We start from the raw sequence: 26,362 nt of genomic DNA on the forward strand, positions 1-26,362 counted from the left end.
TGTTGCACACCTGTAGTCTCAGCTGTCTGGGAGGTTGAGGTGAGAGGATCACTTGAGCTCAGGAGGTGCAGGTTGCAGTGAGCCAAGATTGCACCACTGCACTCTAACCTGAGTGACAGAGCAAGACCCTATCTCAAATAAATAAATGAATAAATTTTATTGACCATGAATGTGTTACAAAAGGCTATTAAATGTGGTGTTTGTTATATAATTTAATTTCCTGGGAATATTACTAAAGAAATTGAGAATTATGTATAATTAAAAAAACATCCCATAGCTTCTGAATAGGAAGCATTACAATGAGTGAACTTGATTCCTTTGGTTCTTACCTTGGGTGGATAGAGCAACTTGCTGAGCTTCGTCAGGAATTTCTTCGACAAGAAGACCAGCTTCAGGACTATAGGAAGAACAATACTTACCTTGTGAAGAGGTTAGAATATGAAAGGTAAGATGTTACATGCAACATATGTTTATGAATCTAAAATATTTGTCCAGCTTTTGGGCTCAGTTCATTTCTTTCTCTCTGACTTTTGTTTCCCTTTTTTTCTCTTCTTTCATTTTGTTAAGCCTTTTAAATTCCTTTTCTATTATCTTTCTTTTGCTCTTTGAAATCCAGACTCTTTTATTTTGATAAATTAAACAGCATGAAGTATCTCTTAGAGGGCATGTTGAGTTTGTGTATGTTGTAGAATTCATTGTGAGACAGAAAATCTTACAAGCTCTGAGTTTTATTAGATGTGGCAAAGATGGAAAGAAGATTTGTGATTCTTTTTGACGGACATCCAGAAGATGAAACCAGCACTGGGAGATGTTCCCAGAAGAGCTGAGGGACTGAGTGCCGGCTGCTCTTCCTGCTCTGCATGTCAGCCCTCTTGCTGATACCTCTACACTTGGTGATGAGGTTGGGGATCCTCTTACAGGCCTTTCTAGCAATCACGCCTTAAAACTTTTATTATATTTGTAATCAATTTTATGGTAAAAGATATTTTTTAGATTTGTACACCAAAAGTTAGAAAGATTTGCCATATTTTAAAGCATTTTGTGTCCATTTCTGACTTCTTACTCTTGTAGGTTATCATTGTACATTTACTTAAATATATGTATTTTAACGTAACAGTATTCAGTATTTTTCTGCATGTCTATAGGATTAAAGATTTAACGTATGTAGAGGTAATATATTATTCTAGCATATTAATGTACCAAAACTTCTTTAGTCTCTTCCAATTGTGGGACCACAGTAGGAGTTTTCCTTTTCTCACTTTAAGACTATCACAGGCTAGGTTATGGTGGTTCACACCTATAATCCTAACACTTTGGGAGGCTGAGACTGGAGAATCATCTGAGCCCAGAAGTTAAAAGACCAGCCTAGGCAACATAGTGAGACCTCTGTCTCTACAAAAAATTTTTAAAAATTAGCTGGGCATGATGGCGTATGCCTGTAGTCCTAGCTGCTTGGGAGGCTGAGGTGGGAGGATCGCTTGAGTCCAGGAGATTGAGGCTGCAGTGAGCCATGATGATGCCACTACACTGTAGTCTGGGCAACAGGGTGAGAACTTGTCTTTTTTTTTTTTTTTTTTTGAGATGGAGTCTCTCGCGTCTGTCGCTCTGTCGCCCAGGCTGGAATGCAGTGGCGCGATCTCAGCTCACTGCAAGCTCTGCCTCCCGGGTTCACACCATTCTCCTGCCTCAGCCTCCCGAGTAGCTGGGACCACGGGTGCCCGCCACCACGCCTGGCTAATTTTTTGTATTTTTAGTAGAGACGGGCTTTCACCATATTAGCCAGGATGGTCTCGATCTCCTGACCTCGTGATCCACCTGCCTCGGCCTCCCAAAGTGCTGGGATTACAGGTGTGAAGAACTTGTCTCTTTAAAAAAAAAAAAAAAAAAAAAAGCTGGGTGCAGTGGCTCACGCCTGTAATCCCAGCACTTTGGGAGGCTGAGGCAGGTGGATCACCTGAGGTCGGGAGTTCAAGACCAGCCTGACCAACATGGAGAAACCCCATTTCTACTAAAAATAGAAAAAATTAGCTGGGCCTGATGGTGCATGCCTGTAATCCCAGCTACTTGGGAGGCTGAGCAGGAGAATTGCTTGAACCTGGGAGGCAGAGGTTGTAGTGAGCCGAGATCGCGCCATTGCACTCCAGCCAGGGTGACAAGAGCGAAACTCCATCTGAAAAAAAAAAAAAAAAAAAGACTATCACAGCTATAAAAATGTCCATGCAAAAAAGATTTCCCAAAACTAGCTGGGTATGCTGGCATACACCTGTGGTCCCAGCTACTTGGGAGGCAGAAGTGGGAGGATTGCTTGAGCCCGGGAGGTTGAGGCTACAGTGAACCATAATCATGCCTGCACTCCAGTCTGGGCAACAGAATGAAACCTTGTCTCAAAAATAAATAAAAAAATAAAGATTTCCCCTCCCTTTGTTATTTCAGTAGTATATTTTCTCAAATGTAGAATTCCTCTAAAAGAATGCTTTACCAATTTTGTTGCTTTTACAGCATAGATGAAAGGTTGCTTTCTAAAATGATTGTACTCATTTATAATGTAGACATTTCCCCATAGCCCTACCAAATTTGGTTTTAATTCTAATTTAATTTTGTTAGTATAGGAATAAGATACTACTATATATATATACATGTAGGAAGTTGGTGGGTTTTTTTGTTTTGTGTTTTGTGTTTTTCTTTTTTTGAGACTGAGTCTGTCTCTGACGCCCAGGCTGGGAGTGCAGTGGCACAATCTCAGCTCACTGCAACCTCCGCCTCCTGGGTTTAAGCTATTCTCATGCCTCAGCCTCCTGAGTAGCTGGGACCACAGGCATGTACCACCATGCCTGGCTAAATTTTTTGTATCTTTAGTAGAGACAGGGTGTCATTGTGTTGGCCAGACTGATCTCGAACTCCTGGCCTCCAGTGATCTGCTTGCCTCAGCCTCCCAAAGTGCTGGGATTGCAGGTGTGAGCCACCCTGCCTAGCCACATATAGGAAGTTTAATTTGCATTTTATAATGGTGAAAGTTAACATTTTTCTATATATGTGTTAACTGTTTCTTTTTGCATGATTGGTGTATGTGTATCCTTTGACTACTTGGCTAGCAGAAAGTCACCATCTTTATCTGTTTTGCTGCTGTTCACTTTCTCCTGATGGCACCAGTCTATCTTCTTTATTAGTTTCTTTCATTCCTAGTATTCTATGGTTTAGCCTTTTATTACAGTGTTTAAACTACTAACTATTGGATGAATCTTCTGCTGCCACTCCTTATCAACTCTCATAATTCTAGCTTTCCTCATCTGTTACTATAAATTGGTCTCACAGTTTTCTCTTCTATAGTATTTTTCTCTTCTGTGATTGAAGTTGGTTTTGAAAGTTTTTTTAATAGATGCAATTTATGGAAATAATAGGAAAAGAATTGTTTTTATCTTTGTAATTTCTGTTTTCTCAATTAGCTTTATCAGTATTATCTACCTCCTATTACAAGTTCAAGTATTTTAAAAGTTTTGATTGTGAGCTATTTGTATGCTCTGTTTTTTCCAGCCCACTCTCCCCTGCTAACTGAGTGTTTTATCTTTCTTATGTATGTGTCAACTTCTGGACAACTTTGAGAATCCAATCCAAGATAATATAATCTAAAAGAATGACTTTGTAATTTAGTTTTCAGTGTGGACAGCAGATCAAGGAATTGAGAGCACAGCATGAAGAAAATATTAAAAAGTTAGCAGACCAGTTTTTACAGGAACAAAAGGTAAATTTTAAAAATATACTTAAATCCAAATATTTTTGTTATAAATCATGGTAATTTAGAAATTAAAATTGTAATTTTGTCACAAAACATTATATTTTAAGTTTTCCAGCCAGCCTAATTCCAAAAGTGATTTACAATGGCTTTATTTCTGAGTAAATTAAACATTTGCAAAAATATAATCTTAATTCTTAAAACTGGTCGGGCACGGTGGTTCACGCCTGTAATCCCAGCACTTTGGGAGGCTGAGGCGGGCGGCTCACTTGAGGTCAGGAGTTCAAGATCACCCTGGCCAACATGGGGAAACCCCATCTCTACTAAAAATACAAAATATAGCCAGGCCTGGTGGTGTATGCCTGTAATCTCAGCTACTCAGGAGGCTGAGGCAGGAGAACCACTTGAGCCTGGGAGACGGAGGAGGTTACAGTGAGCCAAGATCACACCACTGCACTCCAGCCTGGGCAACAGAGTGAGACTCCATTTCAAAAAAAAAAAAAAAAATTTTTTTTTAAATTAATTTTGAACCAAAATATCCATCTTTTTAAAAAAATAATTTTTGTTGTTAATATATTTCTCAGATTGTAAAGTGGGCAACTTTTTTACTGAAAATCAACTACTTCCTTTTTTATACATTTGAGAAATAGAAAAAAAAGAAACACTTTTTCCTTTATCATCAGTCTCTGTTATTCTGACACCCTTTCCTAAAGCACAGAAATGAGACACTAGCCACTACAACCAATTTGATTCATACTTTTTGGGGGGGGGGCAAATTCTTTTATTAATTCATTTTAAGTTAATATGTATTATGAAGATTCTTTTAGCAATAGAGGAAATTGTCTGAAGATTACTAATTATTAAGGACATGATTCTTTTTTTTTTTTTTTTTTTGTGATGGAGTCTCGTTCTGTCGCCCAGCTAGAGTGCAGTGGCGTGATCTCGGCTCACTGCCAGCCCCGCCTCCTGGGTTCACGCCATTCTCCTGCCTCAGCCTCCCGAGTAGCTTGGACTACAGGCACCTGCCACCACGCCCAGCTAATTTTTTGTATTTTTAGTAGAGACGGGGTTTCACCATGTTTGCCAGGATGGTCTCGATCTCCTGACCTTGTGATCCGCCCACCTTGGCCTTCCAAAGTGCTGAGATTACAGGCGTGAGCCACCGCGCCCGGCCAATTCATTTTTTTATACCCTGTAATCTTACCTGACCAGGCATGATTTTTATGAACTCTTGTGATTTAAAGGAAAAAAAGATTTAATAGTGAAAAGTATTTGTTTTGCTCTTTGGTAGCATCTCAAGTAAAGGACTAGAAGTTAAGGATATCAGGTTTTCATTCTTAGCTTTTTCACAATTTTATAGTAGGATATAGAGGGTGTCATTTCTTTCTCCATTTCATTTTTTGAATCTACAAAGTGGAATACCTGCTGCCTATCTGCAGTCTACTTTGAAGAGGTGTTTAAGGATGGATTGGTGGACGAAGGCAGGCCTGAGTGAGCTACCATAGTAGAGGCATTGAGGGCAACCAAAAGGTATTATTGAGACACTGGAGGGTCAAAAGAACATAATGGAACACAAAAGGAAGGGGAAGAGAGGTTTGCTGTTGCAATTGTGTCATTATAAGCATAGTATATAAATAATGGGATAAGTTTGCTCTCTTCTATTCTCTTTTTTTTTTTTGAGATGGCGTCTCACTCTGTCGCCCAGGCTGGAGTGCAGTGGCGTGATCTCAGCTCACTGCAAGTTCCACCTCCCAGGTTCACGCCATTCTCCTGCCTCAGCCTTCCGAGTAGCTGGGACTACAGGCACCCGCCACCACGCCCAGCTAATTTTTTGTATTTTTAGTAGAGACGGGGTTTCACCATGTTAGCCAGGATGATCTCGATCTCCCGACCTCGTGATCTGCCCGCCTCAGCCTCCCAAAGTGCTGGGATTACAGGCGTGAGGCACCACGCCCGGCCGCTCTCTTCTATTCTCTTAAGGAATACAGATGAGAGCTTTCCCTTTTTTTCCAAGCCAGTGTAATTCTCTTTCTGTTCTTCTATACTAGGCTATTTTTATGTTATTAATTAACTAATGCTTCTCCAATTCTTCCTTGCCATTATCCTACCCTGAATGGAACAAGGCATGGCAGGAATTGAGGTGCCCAGAGAACTTCTCCTTTCTGGGTAGCACATCAGCCCTTACCCTCTAGATCAGCTACCTAATTCTACTCCCCACCCTTCATTTCCTGTACTTTAACTACTATAGCAAGTTGGTTCTGTGCAATTTGAGTTTTCATAGAGACAAATCCAATGTTAGCTATATGAAATAAGCATAAATTGTATTCAGGGATTTATCTATTTTATTAATTTTAAAATTAATTAACCAGCCACATGTCTATCATAGAAATGACTCTGGAAAAGAAGTCAGCAAACTATAGCCCGCAGGCTGAATTCAGCTTGCTGCCTGCTTTTGTACTGTTTAGAGGCCAAAAGTGGTTTTCACATTTTCAAATGGTTGAAAAAAATCAAGAAAAAGTTATCTTAGTACTTGGGAAAATTATAAGAAATTTATATTTTGGTGTTCATACATAAAATTTTATTGAGACACAGCCATGCTTATTTGTTTACTGCGTTCATGCTGTAAGGGCAGAGAAACTCTCATAGCCCAGAGAAGACTAAGGAGACCTAAGGACTTAAATGCAGTGTAGTAGCTGGGGGCGGTGGCTCACGCCTGTAATCCCACCACTTTGGGAGGCCAAAGTGGGTGGATCACGAGGTCAGGAGTTCGAGACCAACCTGGCCAACATGGTGAAACCCCATCTCTACTAAAAATACAAAAAGTTATCCGGGCATGGTGGCTGGCACCTGTAATCCCGGCTACTCAGGAGGCTGAGGCAGGAGAATCCTTTGAACTGGGGATGTGGGGGTTGCAGTGAGCCAGTACTGCACCACTGCACTCCAGCCTGACAGCAGAACGAGACTCCATCTCAAAAATTAAAAAATTAAAAAATTAAAATAAATGCAGTGTAGTATCCTGAATTGGATCCTGAAACAGAAAAAGGACTTAGTGGAAAAACTGGTGAAATCTAAGTAAGTCTGGAGTTTAGGTACTAATAATATACTGATTTTCTTTTTTAGTTTTGCAAATGTATCATGGTAATTATGGATGGTAGGTTAACAGGATTTTAACATTAGGGAAAACTGAGTAAGGGGTGATTACTTTTCTGTAAATCTAAAATTATTTCAGAATAAGAAGTTTATTTTAAAAACCATCAGGAGGCCCACTAACCAAATCACAAACATTACATCTAGAAAAGCATCTTATTTTATTAATATTAATATTGTCCATTCATAGAAAGGTACTGTCAATAGTACATTAAAGATACAACATCTTTGTTAACTATTTTCAATGGAAAAGTATTTTTGAACAGTAGCTTGTTGACTTTTAATTTTGTTCAATATTTTTCTTATCCACATCTGGAAAAGAGTGAAGAGTACTATAGCAATAGCCTTATGAGATAGCATTATAGTGAAGATGCACAGAGATGCAAGCTGGCTGCTCAGGTTGTACCTCATGGATTTTCTCACCCTTGGTGTTTATATTGACATGTTCAAAAATTTCAGTTTATCATTTCATTCATCAATGATTAAACTATCAGAATTGATTATAGCTTACCAACTTACAGGAAATGTGGGATTCGGAGTCAGAAAGACTGTGGTTAGAATTCCTTCTTCACAATTCTCTAGTTTTGTGACTTTGGACAAACTGCTTAATTTTTTTTTTTTTTTTTTCTGAGACAGAGTCTTGCTTTGTCACCTAGGCTGGAGTACAGTGGCCCGATCTCGGCTCACTGCAACCTCTGCCTCCCGGGTTCAAGCGATTCTCCTGCCTCAGCCTCCTGAGTAGCTGGGATTACAAGCATGCGCCACCATGCCCGACTAATTTTTGTATTTTTAGTAGAGACGGGGTTTCGCCATGTTGGTCCGGCTGATTTTGAACTCCTGACTTCATGATCCACCCGCCTCTGCCTCCCAAAGTGGTGGGATTACAGGCATGAACCACCGTGCCTGGCCCAAACTACTTAACTTTTTCTTTTTAATGGAGTGTTGCACTGTTGCCCAGGCTGGAGTGCAGTGGTGCCATCTTGGCTCACTGCAAGCTCCGCCTCCCGGGTTTACGCCATTCTCCTGCCTCAGGCTCCCAAGTAACTAGGACTACAGGCACCCGCCACCACACCCGGCTAATTTTTTGTATTTTTTAGTAGAGTCGGGGTTTTACCGTGTTAGCCAGGATGGTCTCTATCTCCTGACCTCGTGATCCGCCCACCTCGGCCTCCCGAAGTGCTGGGATTACAGGCCTGAGCCGCCGTGCCTGGCCCAAACTGCTTAAGTTTTTAATACCTCAGTTTTGTTTTTCTCAAAACTATTAATTTTATTTCTACTAGAGGACAGCTATGAAGGCAATTTGGAAACTATGAGACACGATGCAAATATTTATTGTTGATTTTACCTGCCAGGACACTGGAATACCTACACCTAATTGTCAGAGTACTCTTTCTCCTTTATTGTGACACACTCTTAAGATTTGGCTGTTGTGGCCGGGTACGGTGGCTCACGCCTGTAATCCCAGCACCTTGGGAGGCCGAGGTGGGCAGATGACGAGGTCAGGAGATCGAGACCATCCTGGCTAACACAGTGAAACCCCGTCTCTACTAAAAATACAAAAAATTAGCCGGGTGTGGTGGTGGGCACCTGTAGTCCCAGTTACTCGGGAGGCTAAGGCAGGAGAATGGCATGAACCTGGGAGGCGGAGCTTGGAGTGAGCCGAGATCGCGCCACTGCACTCCAGCCTGGGCGACAAAGCAAGACTCCGTCTCAGAAATAAATAATAAAAAAAATATATTTGGCTCTTGTTTTTCTAGATTCCATATAGATTTTTCGTACTATTTTTATAACATTACTAAGAATTATATTTCATACTGCATTAGAGTTTACAAAGCATTTATAGATGCATTAAATGTTGACTAGAGGAACCTATATACGGCATCCCAAGCTTGTGTACTTGAATCTTTGCTGCTCCCAATTTTCCATGGAGGCAAACTTAATACTGGTCCACCAAGAGAATTGAGTTAGGCCTAACCATGTACCTGAAGATTCACATTTCCAAGAAGATGCTAGGTTAGGAACAGGTTGGAGGAAGCACTGACCTGTTTATTGTCCTGCCACTACTTGCTGTGTTTCGGTGGCCAGCACACTTAGGAAGAAGATTGCCTGTTTTTCGCCCTTGCTCTTGAAGAGGCACCTGTGTACTAGTCTCCTCCTTACTGCCATCCTGCTTGGTTCTAACATATGCTTACAGAGAACCCACCCTGCCCATAGCACCCAGGAAGATGCCCAATTTTAGGCCATTAGGGTAACCTATAGTATTCAGCAGGCTGTCTTGCAGAATCACACACCTCAGCATAGCCAAGCAGAGTCACCTCTGCCTACCAAATCATTCATTTACTGTAGCTAGAGATTTTCAAAAGTGTTATTCTTTGACTTTTTATCAGGTATAAAAATCACACAGAAAATAATGTATCCTGCATCTCCAATTGTTCATTATTTGAACCCATGGTATATGTTTTACAAGATGAACTGTTTCAGAACATTTAATTAATAGTTGTGTCGGTGGTTTAACAATTTGAACTGAAAAATATTATTACCAAATTTTATCTAACAGCAAGAGACCCACAAGATTCAATCAAATGATGGAAAAGAATTGGATATAAACAATCAAGTAGTACCTAAAAATATTCCAAAAGTAGCTGAGAATGTTGCAGATAAGAATGAAGAACCCTCAAGCAATCATATTCCACATGGGAAAGGTATTATTGTTATTATTCTTCTGTTTTGTATTAATAGGATATTGACTTTTTCTTCCCATTTTGAAGTGAATATTTTCAATCATAAAGAAAATTGTTTGATTTTAGTTCACACATGATTAAGTGTCTGCATTGTTTCAAATTTGGATTGTTTGATAGAAGAGAAAAAAGAGTAAGTTATTTTAGAGTTACAGCTATGTCCAAAGCAAGATGTAAAGATGTTCAGTTGATGTAGCCTATTACTTTTAGAAACTGATTGTTACATTCCTTCAAAACATTTTCAAATTATGTAAGAAAAACGATAGAATTCTATCTTTTTGTTACTTGGGCAGAACAAATCAAAAGAGGTGGTGATGCAGGGATGCCTGGAATAGAAGAGAATGACCTAGCAAAAGTTGATGATCTTCCCCCTGGTAAGTAAAAATTGTTAGAGAATTCGACTAAAGTGATGATAATACATTTCATGTGACCCCATTCTCTTTTTGGGTAACACTTGGAAAAGTCACAGATATCTGGATGATTGATATTTCTACTTAATTAAGTACCCATTAATTGCCAGGACTTTTTTTGGATCCAACTTTTATAAAATTTTTTGCTAAGATGTATAAAATACTTGTTTTTGCCTTGATAAGAATCACCTATATTTGAATCTTTTCTTTGTCACTCTGAGTTTTTGCTTATGACAGTTGTACTATATAGAGTCATTTATGTTTACTAAAAGTATGCATGGCTCTTTTCTTTCCTACCAAATGTGCCCAGATTCCTGTGTTGTTGGTGTGCTTTAATATGGCATAGTAATACCCTAATAAGAGTTATTTAATTATTTAGTTTTGAGGGCTTGGCTTGTCCTTTTAGTGAATTACCCCACACTTTTGGATAGTTTGTTTAACATTTTTTTTCTTTTCTGGCCACTTCTGTTCATTGTATGTCTCTTTCCTCCTTAATGTGTCTGCTGCTTATCCATTTTCACTTGAAGGCCTGATCCCACTTGCTGCTATTCTAATCCCCTTCATTTTTTTCTTTCATGTCTCTTCTTTGTTTTTCTTGCCATATCTATGTTTCTTGGCTATTAATGGTACTCCTCCCTGCTCCAATTTATTAGGGTAGAAAAATAAGAAATTAACAGCATGCCTCTACTGCTTTTGGCTGATTTTATTTCTTCTCAGTCTCAGTAATTACTTCTGTGATTATAGCTAGTTGTACATGACTGAAATTGCTGAATGTTTAGATCAAATAAATGAAATATTTGTCCTTTTATTTATATAGTTTTATTGTCTTCTCAAATTCTTATGGGTTTCCAATTCATAGTGATTTCCCCTAAAATAAAGGTAAGGACAAAAGCAATAATATGAATTTGAAAATAAAGAATCAGAATTAGCAAGCTTTGTTTGTAAGACAATGAAGTAATCCAGTGATTTTTTAAAATTAATTAATTAATTAATTTTGAGATACAGTCTCTCTCTGTTGCCCAGGCTGGAGTGCGGTGGCGCGATCTTGGCTCACTGCAACCTCAGCTTCCCAGGTTCAAGCATTTCTCCTGCCTCATCCTCCTGAGTAGCTGGGATTACAGGTGTGTGCCACCAAGCTCAGCTAATTTTTGTATTTTCAGTAGAGACGAGGTTTCACCATGTTGGCCAGCTGGTCTCGAACTCCTAACCTCAAGTGATTCTCCCACCTTGGCTTCCCAAAGTGCTGGGATTACAAGCATGAGCCACCAAGCCCGGCCTCTTTTTAAAATTTTGAGACAGGGTCTCACTCTGTCACCCATGCTGGAGTGCAGTGGTGCAGTCATGGCTCACTGCAGTCTTGATCTCCTGGGTGCAAGCTATCCATCCACCTCAGCTTCCTGAATAACTGAGACTACAGGTGTGTGCCATCATGCCCAGCTAATTTTATTTTTTATTTTCTTTATTTTTTTATTTTTGTGATATGGGATCTCGCTCTGTCACCCAGGCCAGAGTGCAGTGGCATGATCACAGCTCACTGCAGCCTCGATCTCCCGATCATAAGCGATCTTCCCACCTCAGCCTCCTGAGTAGCAGGAACTACAGGCATGTGCCACCACACCTGACTAATTTTTATAGTTTTTTTGTAGAGATAAGTTTTCACCATGTTGCCCAGGCTGGTCTCGAACTCCTAGCCTTAAGCGATCTGCCTGCCTTGGCCTCCCAAAATGCAGGGATTACAAGCATCAGCTACCATGCCCAGCCTATTTTCTTTATTTTTTTGTAGAGACAAGGTCTCACCATGTTGCCCAGGCTGATCTCAAACTCCTGGGCTTACGTGATCCTCCCACTTCAGACTCCCAAAGTGCTAGGATTACAAACATGGGTCACTGCACCCAGCCAAAAAATATATAGAGAGAGAGCCAAAAATTACTTATATTTTTTTCAGAGACAGGGTCTCGTTCTGTTGCCCAGGCTAGAGTGCAGTGATCATAGTTGATGGTGGCCTCAAACTCCTAGGCTCAAGCCATCCTCCCACCTCAGCCTTCTAGGACTACAGGCACACACCACCACACCTGGCTAATATTTTTATTTCTGTAGAGACGGTGCCTCACTGTTGCCCAGGCTACTCTTTAACTCCAGTCTTCAAGCAATAGTCCCGCCTCAGCCTCTCAAAGCACTGGGATTATAGGCGGGAGCTGTGGTGCCTAGCTGTAATTCAGTGATTTTTAAAGTGTGGTCTTTGGATCAGCAGTGTCAGCATTACCCAGGAACCTGTTAGACATGCAAATTCTTAGGTCTCATTCCAGACCTACTTAATCAGAAATTTTGGAATGGAGCCCAGCAATTTGTTTTAAAAAGCTCTCCTAGTGATTTTGATCTATGCTAAAATTTGAGAACCACTGACTTAGATGTTAATTTAAAGAAATGTTCAGAGCAGGAACTCTGTATTCTTCTAAATTTTTGTAGCACTTACTCTAGTCCTAGGCACAGTTGAGTTTTAGGTTGATTAATCTATTTTACATTGCAATTGTGTATTTTAAAAACTATACCCAAAGTTTTGTCAAGGACATACTGATGGTTTCTGATACATAGAAGCACTCTATTCAGATATGAGCAACAGTTGGCTACCTGCATACATTAATTTTTCATGTAATATACCTGCAAAATGTATTATTTGTATTTAAACATATATAATTTTTGACCTCTATTATTTATTTCCACATACTTTTCTCTTTTTTTTTTTTTTTTTTTTTTGAGACAGAGTCTCACTCTGTAGCCCAGGCTGGAGTGCAGTGATGCGATCTTGGCTCACTGCAAGCTTTGCCTCCCAGGTTCATGCCATTCTCCTGCCTCAGCCTCCCGAGTAGCTGGGACTACAGATGCCCACCACCACGTCCAGCTAATTTTTTGTATTTCTAGCAGAGACAGGGTTTCACCGTGTTAGCCAGGATGGTCTCGATCTCCCAACCTTGTGATCCGCCTGCCTTAGCCTCCCAAAGCGCTGAGATTACAGGTGTGAGCCACCATGCCTGGCCTGGATTAATATTTGAAGCTCTTTAAACTATTGGTGCTTTGCTTTGATAATCATTTTTCATAGCAATTATCCTTAATTATTTGAGGAAGTATTTTGAGTGTAAAGATTATTTTGAAATGGTAACTGGTAGAAGGAAACTTTGAGCTCTGTGATCATTCGGATGCAAACACGAAGGAAAGCCATTTCATATCTTTGTATCTGGAGCTCCCTACATGCTGCCTTGCATATAGCAGGGTCCCAGTAAATGTGTATGGTTGAATTATCAGGCTATCTTTTAATGGTGAGACAATGGTCCCTGGAGTCAAATTGCCTAGATTCAAACCTTTGGCTCTTATCTTTTAACAATTTTGTGACCATTTTTTGCCCTTATATGTAAAATAGAATAATAACAATTCCAGCCTGACAGGAATGTTGTGAAATTTAAATGTAAAACACTTAGAACAGTGCCTGGCACATAGCAAGTGCTATATAAATCTTAGTTTCTATTGGCCGGGTGCAGTGGCTCATGCCTGTAATCTCAGCACTTTGGGAGGCTGAGGCAGGCAGATCACTTGAGGTCAGGAGTTCAAGACCCCCTGGCCAACATGGTGAAACCCTATCTCTGCTAAAAATACAAAAATTAGCTGGGTGTGGTGGTGGGCACCTGTAGTCCCAGCTACTCGGCAGGCTGAGGCAGAAGAATCGCTAGAATCCAGAAGGCAGAGGTTGCAGTGAGCGAAGATCATGCCTCTGCCCTCCAACCTGGAAGACAGAAAAAAAAAAAAAAAACAACTTAGTTGTTGTTGTTGTTATTATTTCATGTAATTATAGCCCCATTTTTAATCTCTTTGCCACTCCTTTTTCTCAGTTTTGTCTTTTCTTCCTGAAGTAGAGTATGCCAAAATTCTTAATGTCAATGTAAGTTCTGGTGTATATGTGGTGTCCTATTAGCTATAGAGGCAGTAACCCCAAAGAGGAAGCAGAGAAAAGAACATATCCTGGCTGGGCGTAGTGGCTCATACCTGTAATCCCAGCACTTTAGGAGGCTGAGGCGGGCGGATCACTTGAGGCCAGGATTTTGAGACCAGCCTGGCCAACATGGTGAAACCCCGTCTATACTAAAAATACAAAATTAGCTGGGCATGGTGGCACACACCTGTAATTCCGGCTACTTGGGAGGCTGAGGCAGGAGAATCCCTTGAGCCCAGGAGGCAGAGCTGCAGTGAACTGAGATCACGCCACTACACTCCAGCCTGAACAACAGAGTGAGACTCTGTCTCAAAAAAAAAAAGAAAAGAAAAAAATATATATCCTTGTAATTTAAAAGTGGACTGTTATATATACTGACAGTTTTGTTTAAGATAGCTAGGACCATACTAGAAATTATGGTAGAGCAATGGGAAACTATCTTTAAATATACCTCTGAGGCTGGGCACAGTGGCTCACGTCTGTAATCTTAGCTGAGATTACAGCTGGATAGGCTGAGGCGGGAGGGTCGCTTGAGCCCAGGAGTTTGAGACCAGCCTGAGCAACATGATGAAACCCTGTGTCTACAAGAAATAGAAAAATTAGCCAGTCATGGTGGCGCACGCCTGTAGTCTCAGCTACTCAGGAGGCTAAGGTGGGAGAACTGCTTGAGCCCAGGAGGCGGAGGCTTCAGTGAGCAGAGATCACACCACTGCACTCCAGCCTGGTGTCAGAGCGAGACCCTGTCTCAAAAAAAAAAAAAAAATGTATATGTGTGTGTGTGTGTGTGTGTGTGTATGTGTATATATATATATATATATATATATATATATATATATATATATACACCTCTGAAACAGTCAAGGGTTATAGAGCATGTGCCTAGGGTTAGCATTTTGTTTCAGCTTCTCAGCTCCCAAAGCCATACAGTGAACCCTTACTGGGTTTTGTTTGTTTTTAATGCTTGATTTGGAACTAATCGCCAAGACTTTACAGGAACTTTATAATTTAATGAATTACCTTCTTGACCTGGATACTTACCTATATGCTGATTTAGATAACTGTAATGTTAGGCAGTTACATATTTATATCAGTAGTTTTTAAACTTTTAAAATCTTTTTGTTATTTATTATTTTTTATTTTTAGAGACAGGATCTTATTCTGTCATCCAGGCTAGAGTACAGTGGCATGGTCATAGCTTACTGCAGCCTCAAACTCCTAGACCCAAGCAATCCTTCTGCCTGACCTTCTAGAGGGGCTGCGATTACAGGCTTGTGCCACCACATGCAAAACTTATTTATTTATTTATTTATTTATTTAATTTTTTTTTTTTTTTTTTTGAGTAGGAGTCTCGTTCTGTCGCCCAGGCTGGAGTGCAGTGGCGCAATCTTGGCTCACTGCAAGCTCTGCCTCCTGGGTTCGCGCCATTCTCTTGCCTCAGCCTCCTGAGTAGCTGGGACTACAGGCACCCGCCACCACGCCTGGCTAATTTTTTCTTTTTTTTTTTTTAATAGAGACGGGGTTTCACCATGTTAGCCAGGATGGTCTCGATCTCCTGACCTCGTGATCCGCCCGCCTCGGCCTCCCAAAGTGCTGGGATTACAGGCGTAAGCCACCGCGCCCGGCCTATTTTTTTATTTTTTGAGATGGAGTTTCGCTCTTGTAGCCAAGGCTGGAGTGCAATGGTGCGATCTCAGCTCACTGCAACTGCCGCCTCCCAGGTTCAAGCAATTCTCCTGCCTCAGCCTCCTGAGTAGCTGGGATTACAGGTGCCCGCCACCACATCCAGCTAATTTTTTTTTTTTTGAGACAGAGTCTCGCTGTGTCACCCAGGCTGGAGTGCAGTGGCACGATCTCGGCTCACGGCAAGCTCCGCCTCCCGGGTTCATGCCAGCCTCTGAGTAGCTGGGACTACAGGTGCCCGCCACCACGCCCAGCTAATTTTTTGTATTTTAGTAGAGACGGGGTTTCAACTGTATTGCCCAGGCTGGTCTCGAACTCCTGAGCTCAGGTAATCCGTCCGCCTCGACCTCCCAAAGTGCTAGGATTACAGGTGTAAGGCACTGTGCCCAGCCTTTCTTCTTGATATTTAGGAGTTCTTTAACAGTATGCAATGCAAATATCTTCTCTGTATTATACCTATAAACAAAGAGGAAAATCATATTTCTTTCTTGGAAACTCTTTTTTAGCTTTAAAAATCCAATCAGTCCCAGTAAAAATGTAAAAATTACCCCTATTGACTTACTTTGGGGGAAACCCTCTATAGGTATAAAGATATTTAAGTACCTGAGCAATTGAAAGTTATTTTCCTAATTAATAACTTGGAAAGAAAAAAATTACTCCTCTTGGTTCTTATTTTTCTTTATTTTTATTTTTATTTTCTATCAACAGCATCCAGGAAAAGCTTTTAGGTTTTTGTGTGTGTGTGTGTGTGTGTGTGTGTGACAGAGTCTCGCTCTGTTGTCCAGGCTGAAGTATAGTAGCGTGATCTCGGCTCACTGCAACCTGCACCTCCTGGGTTCAAGCAATTCTTCTGTCTCAGCCTCCCAAGTAGCTGAGACTACAGGCGCCCACCACCATGCCTGGCTAATTTTTTGTATTTTTAGTAGAGATGGGGTTTCACCATGTTGGCCAGGCTGGTCTTGAACTCCTGACCTCAGGTGATCCACCCGCCTCGGCCTCCCAAAGTTCTGGGATTACAGGTGTGAGCCGCAGCACCTGGCCAGGCTTTTAGTTTTTAAATATTAGGTAGAGGTAATCTATTTGTAAGATAACAGATTTTCTAGAGCAGAGGCTTCGAATGGTGGTTGCATATTGGAATCTCTGGGGAGCTTGAAAAAAAAAAAAGATACTGATGCCTAAATTCCATTCCAGAGATTTTGTTATATTTGTTCTGGGGTTTGACTTGGGCATTGAAGGTTTAAATGGTCACTGGGTGATTACATTATGTAGCTAAGGCAGAAAAACCTTTACTCTAGACAGATTCTCTAGATCTATACTGTATTAATGCAGTAGCCACTGGTCACATGTGGCTATTTACATTTAAATTCATTACATTTAGGTAAAATTAAATTCAGTTTCTTAGTCAAACTAGCTACACTTAAAGTGCTTACTTAGTAGTTACCTGTGGCTAAAGGCAACTGTGTTGGACAGCACCAATGCAGAACATTTGCATTATTGTAGAAAGTTCTGTTGGACAGTACTGCTCTAGATTGAAACCAGTAATAGTGGTTTTATGGGGAAGAAGATTAGGACAGGGATGAAAAGGTGACTTGCTTTTCATTATATAATCTTCTGAACTTTTAAATTTTTGTATAATACTAATAAACTACCTATTCAAAAAAATCATTATTTAAAAAAATTAAAGAGAGGCTAGGTGTAGTGGCTTACGCCTGTAATCCCAACACTTTGGGAAGCCTAGGCAAGAGGATTGCTTGAGGCCAGGAGTTCGAGGCTTGGGCAACATAACAAGACCTCATATCTTAGGAAAAAAAAAAATGGCTAGGCATAGTGGCACACACCTGTAGTCCTAGCTACTTGGGAAGCTGAGGTGGGAGGATCACATGAGCCCAGGAGTTCGAGATTGCAGTGAACTGTGATTGCACCACTGTACTCCAGTCTGGGTGACAGAGAGAACCCTGTCTAAACAAAAAAGAGAGAGAGAGAGAGGAGGCAGAGCGAGATAGCTGAATAGAAGCCTCCACTGATTGTCCTCCCTGCAGTAGCACCAAATTTGACAACTGTCTACACAGAAAAGTACCTTCATGAGAGCCAAAAATCAGGTGAGCAATCACAGTAACTGGTTTTAACTTAATATTGTTAAAAGGGACATGGAAGGAGTAGGAAAGACAGTCTTGAATTGAAGACACCACCCCCCAACCCCTGCAGTGGCCTTGTGGCATGGAGAGAGAATCTATACACCTCCAGGAGTGAGAGTGCAGTAATTGTGAGACTTTGCACTGGAACTTAGTGCTGCCAACACTGAGCAGAACTCAGCCAATGCCCACAGAGGAAGCCTGTGGACTAACCCTAGTCAGAGGGGAAATTTTCTCTCCCAGCAGGCAGAACTTGAGTTTGGCTAGCCTTGCCACCGCGAGCTAGAGTGCTTTGGGGTCTTAAATGAACTAGAAAAGCAGTCTAGGCTAGAAGGACTGCAACCCCCAGGCAAGTACTAGAGTAGTGCTGGGATCAGAGCCAGTGGTCTTGCGGGGGCACACAACCTAGTGAGACAGCAGCCAGGGTGACTAAGGAAGTGCTTGTGTCACCCCTTCCACACAGTGCCAGCCAGTGCAGCTTGCCAGTACAAAAGAGACCCCTTCCTTCTGTTTGCGGACAGGAAAGGGAAGAGTAAAGAGGACTTCATTTTGCAACTTGAATACCAGCTCAGCCACAGTCATCTAGGGTACCAAGTAGAGTTGTGAGACCCCTATTCCAGGCCCTAGATGCCTATAGTGTCTAGACACAGTCAGCGCCAGAAGGGAACCTCCTGCCTTGAAGGGAAGGACCTAGTCCTGGCAAGATTCATCACCTGCTAACTAAAGAGCCGTTGGGCCCTGAATAATCAGCAGTGGTAACCAGATAGGAGATGCCATGGCCTTGAGTGAGACTCTGAGACATGCTGGCTTCAGGTATGACCCAGCAGTAGTGACTGCAAGTAAAGACTCTGCTTAACGAAAGGAGAGGGAAGAATAAAGGAGATTATGTCTTGCAGCGTAGATTTGAACTTGGTCATAGTTGGGAAGAGTACCAAATGGGCTCTTAGGGTCCCTAATTCCAGGCCTTAGCTCCTGGATGGTAGTTCTGGACCTACACTATGCTAGAAGGGAGCCTGTTGCTCTGAAGGGTGAGTCCCAGGCCTGAGTGTTCACAAGATGACTGAAGAGCCCTTGGGCCTTAAGTGAACACTGTCGATACCCTGGCCTCCCCATGGGAGGCCACAGTACTCCCCATGGGCCTGTGGTAGTGGTGGACACAGGGAGAGACTCTGTTTTGGTGCCAAACTTACTGCAGTAGAAAGAATACCAGGTAGATTTCTGACATTTCCAATTCTAGGCCCTGGTTCCCAGACATCATCTCTGAACCTGCTGGGGGAATTTGCCACCCTGAAAGGAAGGACACAAGCCCAGCTGGCTTCATCATCTGCTGATTGTGGAGCTCTAGGGCCTTGAGCAAACATAGGTGGTAGCCAGGTAGTGGTTACAGCAGGCCTTGGTAAGACCCAGTGCTGTATTGGCTTCAGGTCTAACCCAGCACAGTTCTAATGGTGGTGCCACAGTGGTACATGCCTATAGTCCCAGCTACTCCGGAAGCTGAGGTGGGAAGATCACTTGAGCCTGGGAGATTGAGGCTGCAGTGAGCTGAGATCATGCCATTGCACTCCAGCTTGGGCACCAGAGCAAGACCTTGTCTCAAAAAAAGAAAAAAAAAAAAATTAAGACCCAACAATCTGTTGCCTACGAGAAACACACTCACCTGTAAAGACACACATAGGCCGGGTGCAGTGGCTCACACCTGTAATCCCAGCACTTTGGGAGGCAAAGGCAGGCAGATAACCTGAGGTCGGGAGTTTGAGACCAGCCTGACCAACATGGAGAAACCCCGTCTCTACTAAAAATACAAAATTAGTGGGACGTGGTGGTGCATGCCTGTAATCCCAGCTACTCGGGAGGCTGAGGCAGGAGAATCGCTTGAACCCGGGAGGCAGAGGTTGCGGTGAGCTGAGATCGCGCCATTGCACTACAGCCTGGGCAACAAGAGTGAAACTCTGTCTCAAAAAAAAAAAAAAAAAGACACACATAGACTGAAAATAAAGGGATGAGAAAAGATGTTCCATGCAAGTAGAAACCAAAAAAAAGAGCAGAAGTAGCTATGCTTAAACAAAATGGATTTCAGGACAAAAACTAAGAGACAAAGAAGGTCATTATATATAAAAGAGTCAATTCAGCAATGGGATATAACAGTTATACATATATATGCACCCAGCATTGGAACACCCTGATACATAAAGCAAATATTAGAGCTAAAGAGAAAGATAAATTTCAATACAATAATAGCTGAAGACTTCAACACCCCACTTTCAGCATTGGACAGATCATCCAGACAGAAAATCAACAAAGAAACATCAGACTTCATCTACACTATAGACCAAATGGACCTAATAGATATTTACAGAACATTTCATCCAGTGGCTGCAGAATACACATTTTTCTCCTCAGTACATGCATCATTCTCAAGGGTAGAGGCCATATGTTAGACCACCAAACAAGTCTTAAAACATTCAAAAAATTGACGTTATATCAAGTATCTTCTCTGAACCACAATGGAATAAAATTATAAATCAATAACAAGAGGCATTTTGGGAACTATACAAACACATGGAAATTAAACAATATGCTCCTGAGTCACTAGTGGGTCGATGAAGAGATTAAGAAGGAAATTGAAAAATATCTTGAAACAAACATAATGGAAACACAATATACCAAATCCTGTGGGATACAGTGAAAGCAGAACTAAGAGGGAAGTTTATAGCTATAAGGTCCTACATCAAAAAAGAAGAAAAACTTCAAATAAACAACCTAACAAGGCATCCTAAAGAACTAGAAAAGCAAGAGTAAACCAAACCTAATGTTAGTAGAAGGAAAAATAAAGATCAGAGCAGACATAAATGAAATTGAAATGAAGAAAACAATACAAAAGATCAAGGAAAGAAAAAGTTGGTGTTTTGAAAACATAAAACTGACAAACTTTTAGCCAGACTAAGAAAAAAAGAAGACCCAAATAAAGTCAGAAATGAAAAAGGAGATATTGCAATAGATACTGCAGAAATTCAAAGGATCATTAGAGGGTACTATGAGCAGCTATATGCCAGTAATTTGGAAAACCTAGAAGAAAGGGTTAAATTCCTAGACACATACAGTCTACTAAGATAGAACCATGAGGTAATATAAAACTTGAACAGACTGACAACAAGTAACAAGTTGAAGCTGTAATAAAAAGTCTTCCAGCAAAGAAAAGCCCGGGACCCAATGGCTTCACTGTTGAACTCTACCAAACACCTAAAGAAAAACTAAAACCAATCCTATTGAGACTATTCTGAAAAATAGAGGAGGAGGGAATACTTCCAAACTCATTCTGGGAGACCAGTAATAGCCTGATACCAACACCAGTTAAAGACACATCAAGGAAAAAGAAAACCACAGACCAATATCTCTGATGGACATTGGTGCAAAAATCCTTAACAAAACACTATCAAACCGAATTAAGGAACATATTAAAAAGATCATGTATCATTGAACAAGTGAGTTTTATCCCAGGGATGAAAGGATGCTTCTTATACATGACTCAATTAATGTGGTATATTGTATCAACAGAATGAAGGACAGAAACCATATGGTCATTTCAACTGATGCTGAGAAAGCATCTGATAAAATTTAACATCTCTTCATGATAAAAATCCTCAAAAAACTGGATGTAGAAAGAAGAACATACCTCAACATAATAAAAGCCATATGTGGCAGACCCACAGCTAGTATCATACTGAAGAGGGAAAACTGAAAGCCTTTTCTCTAAGATCTAGAACACGAAGTGGATGCCCACTTTCACCACTGTCATTTGATCTAGTACTGTTATTTGACCTAGACTTCCAGTACTAGTACTGGAAGTCCTAGCTAGAGCAATAAGAAAAGAGAAAGAAATAAAGGACATCCAAATCAGAAAGGAAGGTGAAAGGATTCCCACTTTAAGCACTGCTATTTAACCTAGTACTGGAAGTCCTAGCTAGAGCAATCAGACGAAAGAAAGAAAGGTGGCCGAGTGTGGTGGCTCACGCCTGTAATCCCAGCACTTTGGGAGGCCGAGTTGGGTGGATCACGAGGTCAGGAGATCGAGACCATCCTGGCTAACATGGTGAAACCCCGTCTCTACTAAAAATAACAAAAAATTAGCCGGGCGTGGTGGCGGGTGCCTATAGTCCCAGCTACTCAGGAGGCTGAGGCAGGAGAATGGCGTGAACCTGGGAGGCGCAGCTTGCAGTGAGCTGAGATTGCGCCGCTACACTCCAGCCTGGGCAACAAAGCAAGACTCTGTCTCAAAAAAAAAAAAAAAAAAAAAAAAAAAAAAACCCAAACAAACAAATAAAGGACATCAAAATCGGAAAGGAAGAAGTCAAATTATCCTTGTTTGCAGGTGATGTTATATTTGGAAAAACCTAAAGACTCCACCAAAAAACTATTAGAACTGATAAATTCAGTAAAGTTGCAGCATACTAAATCAACATACAGAAATCAGTAGCATTTCTATATGCCAACAGCGAATAATCTGAAAAAGAAATCAGGAACATAATCCCATTTACAATAGCTACAAATAAAATACCTAGGAATTAACTTTACCAAAGAAATGAAAGATCTTTACAATGAAAACTGTAAAACATTGGTGAAAGAAATTGAAGAGGACACACACACAAAAAGGAAAGATATTCCATGTTCATAGATTGGAAGAATCAATATTGTTAAAATGTTCATACTACCCAAAGCAGTCACAGATTCAATGCAATCCCTATCAAAATATGACATTCTTCCCAGAAATGGAAAAAACAATCCTAAAATTTATATGAAATCATAAAAGGCCTAGAATAGCCAAAGCTATCCTGAGAAAAAAGAACAAAATAGGAGGAATCACATAACCTGACTTCAAATTATACTACAGAGCCGTAGTAACCAAAACAGCGTGGTACTGGCATAAAAACAGACACATAGACCAATGAAACAGAGTAGAGAACCTAGAAACAGTTCATACATCTACAGGGAACTCATTTTTGACAAAGGTGCCAAGAATATGCATTGGGGAAAGGACAATCTCTTCATTAGATGGTGCTGGGGAAGCTGAATATCCATACACAGAAGATCAAAACTAGCTCCCTGTCTCTCACCACATAGAAAAGTCAAATCAAAATGAATTTACGACTTAAATCTAAGACCTGAACTATGAAACTACTAAAAACAACATTGGGGAAACTCCCTGGGACATCAGACTGGGCAAAGATTTCTTGAGTAAAACCCCACAAACACAGGCAACCAAAGAAAAGATGGACGGATGGGATGACATCAAGTTAAAAAAGCTCTGCACAGCAGAGGAAACAATCAGAAAAGTGAAGAGTAGCCAGGTGCAGTGGCTCACATCTTTAGTCCTAGTACTTTGGGAGGCCGGCAGATCACCTGAGGTCAGAAGTTCGAGACCAGCCTGGCCAACATGGTGAAACCCTGTCTCTACTAAAAATACAAAAATTACCTGGGCATAGTGGCAGGCACCTGTAATCCCAACTACTCAGGAGGCTGAGGCAGGAGAATCGCTTGGACCTGGGAGGCAGAGGTTGCAGTGAGCCCAGATCGCGCCATTTTAGTCCAGCCTGGGCAATAAGAGCAAAACTCCATCTCAAAAAAAAAAAAAAAAAAAGAAAAAGAAAAGAAAAGAAAAGTGAAGAGGCAACCCACAGAATGGGAGAAGATATTTGCAAACTATCTATCTGACAAGAGATAAATAATCAGACTATATAAGGAGCTCAAACAACCATATAAGAAAAAAATCTTATAATTCAGTTAGAAAATAGACAAAAGGTCTGAATAGACATATGTCAAAAGAAGACGTACAAATGGCAAAGCAGATATATGAAAAAGTGCTCAATATCATTGGTCATCAAAGAACCATAAATCAAAACTATGAGATATGACTTTAGCCCGTTTAAAATGGATTGTATCCAAAAGACAGGCAATAACAAATGCTAACAAGGATATGGAGAAAAGCGAACCCTCATGCACCGTTGGTGGGAATGTGAATTAGTTCAGCCACTATGAAGAACAGTTTGGAGTTCCTCAAGAAACTAAAAATAGAGCTACCATATGATCTAGCCATTCCACTGCTAGATATATACTTAAGAGAAAGGATATGACCTGGCATTCGTATGCAGAAAAAAATATATATAGAAAGGAAATCAGTATATTAAAGAGATATTTGCACTCTCTTGTTTATTGCACTATTCACAGTAGCCAGGATTTGGAAGCAACCTAAGTGCTCATCAGCAGATGATGGATAAGGAAAATGTGGTATATATACACATTGGAGTACTATTTAGCCATAAAAAAGAATGAGATCCTGTCATTTGTAACAACATGGATGGAACTATGGTCATTATGTTAGGTGAAATAAGCCAGACACAGAAAGACAAACTTCACATATCCTCACTTATTTGTGGTGGGAACTAAAAATTAAAATAGTTGAACTCATGGGAATAGAGAGTAGAATAATGGTTACCAGAGGCTGTGAAGCTTATTGGGGAAGGGGAAGGGGGAAGTGGGGATGGTTAATTGGTACAAAAAATAGAAAGAATGAACAAGATCTAGTATTTGATAGAACAGCAGAGTGACTAAATAATAGTTTAATTCTATGTTTTTAAACACCTGAAAGAGTATAATTGGGTTTTAACACAAAAGATAATGCTTGAGGTGATGGATGCCCCATTTACCCTGGTGTGATTATTACACGTTGTATGCCTGTATCAGAATATCTCCTGTACCTCGTAAATATATACACCTACCGTGTACCCACAAAAATTAGAAGAAGAAAATGTAAGTAATGCATTTCCTCAAAAAATTATAGGTAATTAGTATTAATCCACTGTATGTAATTGACATCTATTAACCACTTCATCCAACAACAGCAGGTACTCATTCTTCTCAAGCTGTCACAGAACACTCACCAAGATAGACCATAAAACAGGAATTGAACAATGAGAACACATGGACACAGGAAGGGGAACATCACACACCAGGGCCTGTTGTGTGGTGGGGTGAGGGGGGAGGGATAGCATTAGGAGATATACCTAATGCTAAATGACAAGTTAATGGGTGCAGCACACCAACATGGCACATGTATACATATGTAACAAACCTGCACGTTGTGCACATATACCCTAAAACTTAAAGTATAATAATAATAAAATAAAAATAAATAAATAAAATAAAATAAAATAAAATGAGACAGCAACCACACACACAAAAATACTTAAACAGATTTTAAAAAATATTAATCACATAATGTCTACTCTCAGACCTCAGTGGAATTAAACTGAAAATCAACAGAGAAAGATAGGCTCTCTGTTCCTTCTGTGTGATAAAGGACTGCATCTCATGCAGCAGCAGCCATGTCCCTGAGACAGTTGGTGAAATTGAAGGTTGTAGTAAACACATTTGGCTGTACTGGGCATCTGGTCAACTGGGCTGCTTTTAACTCTGGCAAAGTGGATATTGTCATCATCAGTGACCCCTTCACTGACTCCAGCTACATGGTCTACAAGTTCCAGTATGATTCCACCAGTGGCAAGCTCCACAGCACTGTCAAGGCTGAGAATCACAAGTTTGTCATCAGTGGAAATCCTATCTCCATCTTCCAGGAGCAAGATACCACCAAAATCAAATGCGGTGATGCTGGCACTGGTTGTGTTGTGGAGTCAACTGGTGTCTTCACTATCTTGTATATGGCTGGGGCACACTTAGAGGAGAGAGCCAAAGAGTCATCATCTCTGCTGCATTTGACCCCCTGTTTGATGGGCATGAACCATGAGAAGTATGAAAGCAACCTCACAATCATCAGCATTGCCTCCTGCACCACCAACTGCTTAGCATTCTCTGACCAAGATCATCCATGACAGCTCTGGCATCATGGAGGGACTCATGACCACAGTCCCTGCTATCACTGCCACCCAGGAGACCTATGGATGGCTTTTCTGGGAAACTGTGACGTCATGGTTGTGGGGCTCTGCAGAACATTATTCCTGCATCTACTGGAACTTCCACGGCTGTGGGCAAGGACATCCCCGAGCTGAATGGGGAGATCACTGGCATGGCCTTCCTCGTCCCTACCACCAATGTGTCAGTTGTGGACCTGACCTGCTGTCTGGAGTAACCTGCCAAATATGATGGCTTCAAGAAGATGGTGAAGCAGGCATCGGAAGGCCCTTCAAGGGCACACTGGGCTACACTGAACACCAAGTTGTCCCCTGTGACTTTAACGGTGACACTCCCTCTTCCACTTTTAATTCTGGGGCTAGCATTGCCCTCAGCAACCATTTTGTCAAGTTAATTTCCTGGTATGACAATTAGTTTTGCTACAGCAATGGGGTGGTGGACCTCATGGTCCACATGGCCTCCAAGGAATAACAGCCCTCCGGACCACCAGCCCTAGTGAGAGCATGAGAGAAAAAGAGAGGCTCTCAGCTGCTGAGGAGTCCCTGCCACACTCCGTCCCCCACCACACCAAGAAGCTCCCCTCCACCACAGTTTTCATGCCATATCCCCTGAAGAATGGG

At 41.1% G+C, this 26,362-nt stretch overlaps 1 protein-coding gene across 2 annotated transcripts in view; it reads left to right on the plus strand.

Moving 5' to 3' along the window:
* GOLM2 (golgi membrane protein 2) overlaps positions 1-26,362 on the plus strand; it is a 128,242-nt gene that overhangs the window by 43,462 nt on the left and 58,418 nt on the right. For both annotated transcript variants that reach the window (XM_003811381.5, XM_003811380.5), the window contains exons 3-6: positions 343-445; positions 3,649-3,739; positions 9,435-9,579; positions 9,909-9,989. In XM_003811381.5, the coding sequence (XP_003811429.1) occupies positions 343-445; positions 3,649-3,739; positions 9,435-9,579; positions 9,909-9,989 (420 nt within the window). The remainder of the gene's footprint in view (positions 1-342; positions 446-3,648; positions 3,740-9,434; positions 9,580-9,908; positions 9,990-26,362) is intronic.

The sequence above is a fragment of the Pan paniscus genome, chromosome 16 (assembly GCF_029289425.2).
Source record: "Pan paniscus chromosome 16, NHGRI_mPanPan1-v2.0_pri, whole genome shotgun sequence".
Lineage (NCBI taxonomy): Eukaryota > Metazoa > Chordata > Mammalia > Primates > Hominidae > Pan > Pan paniscus.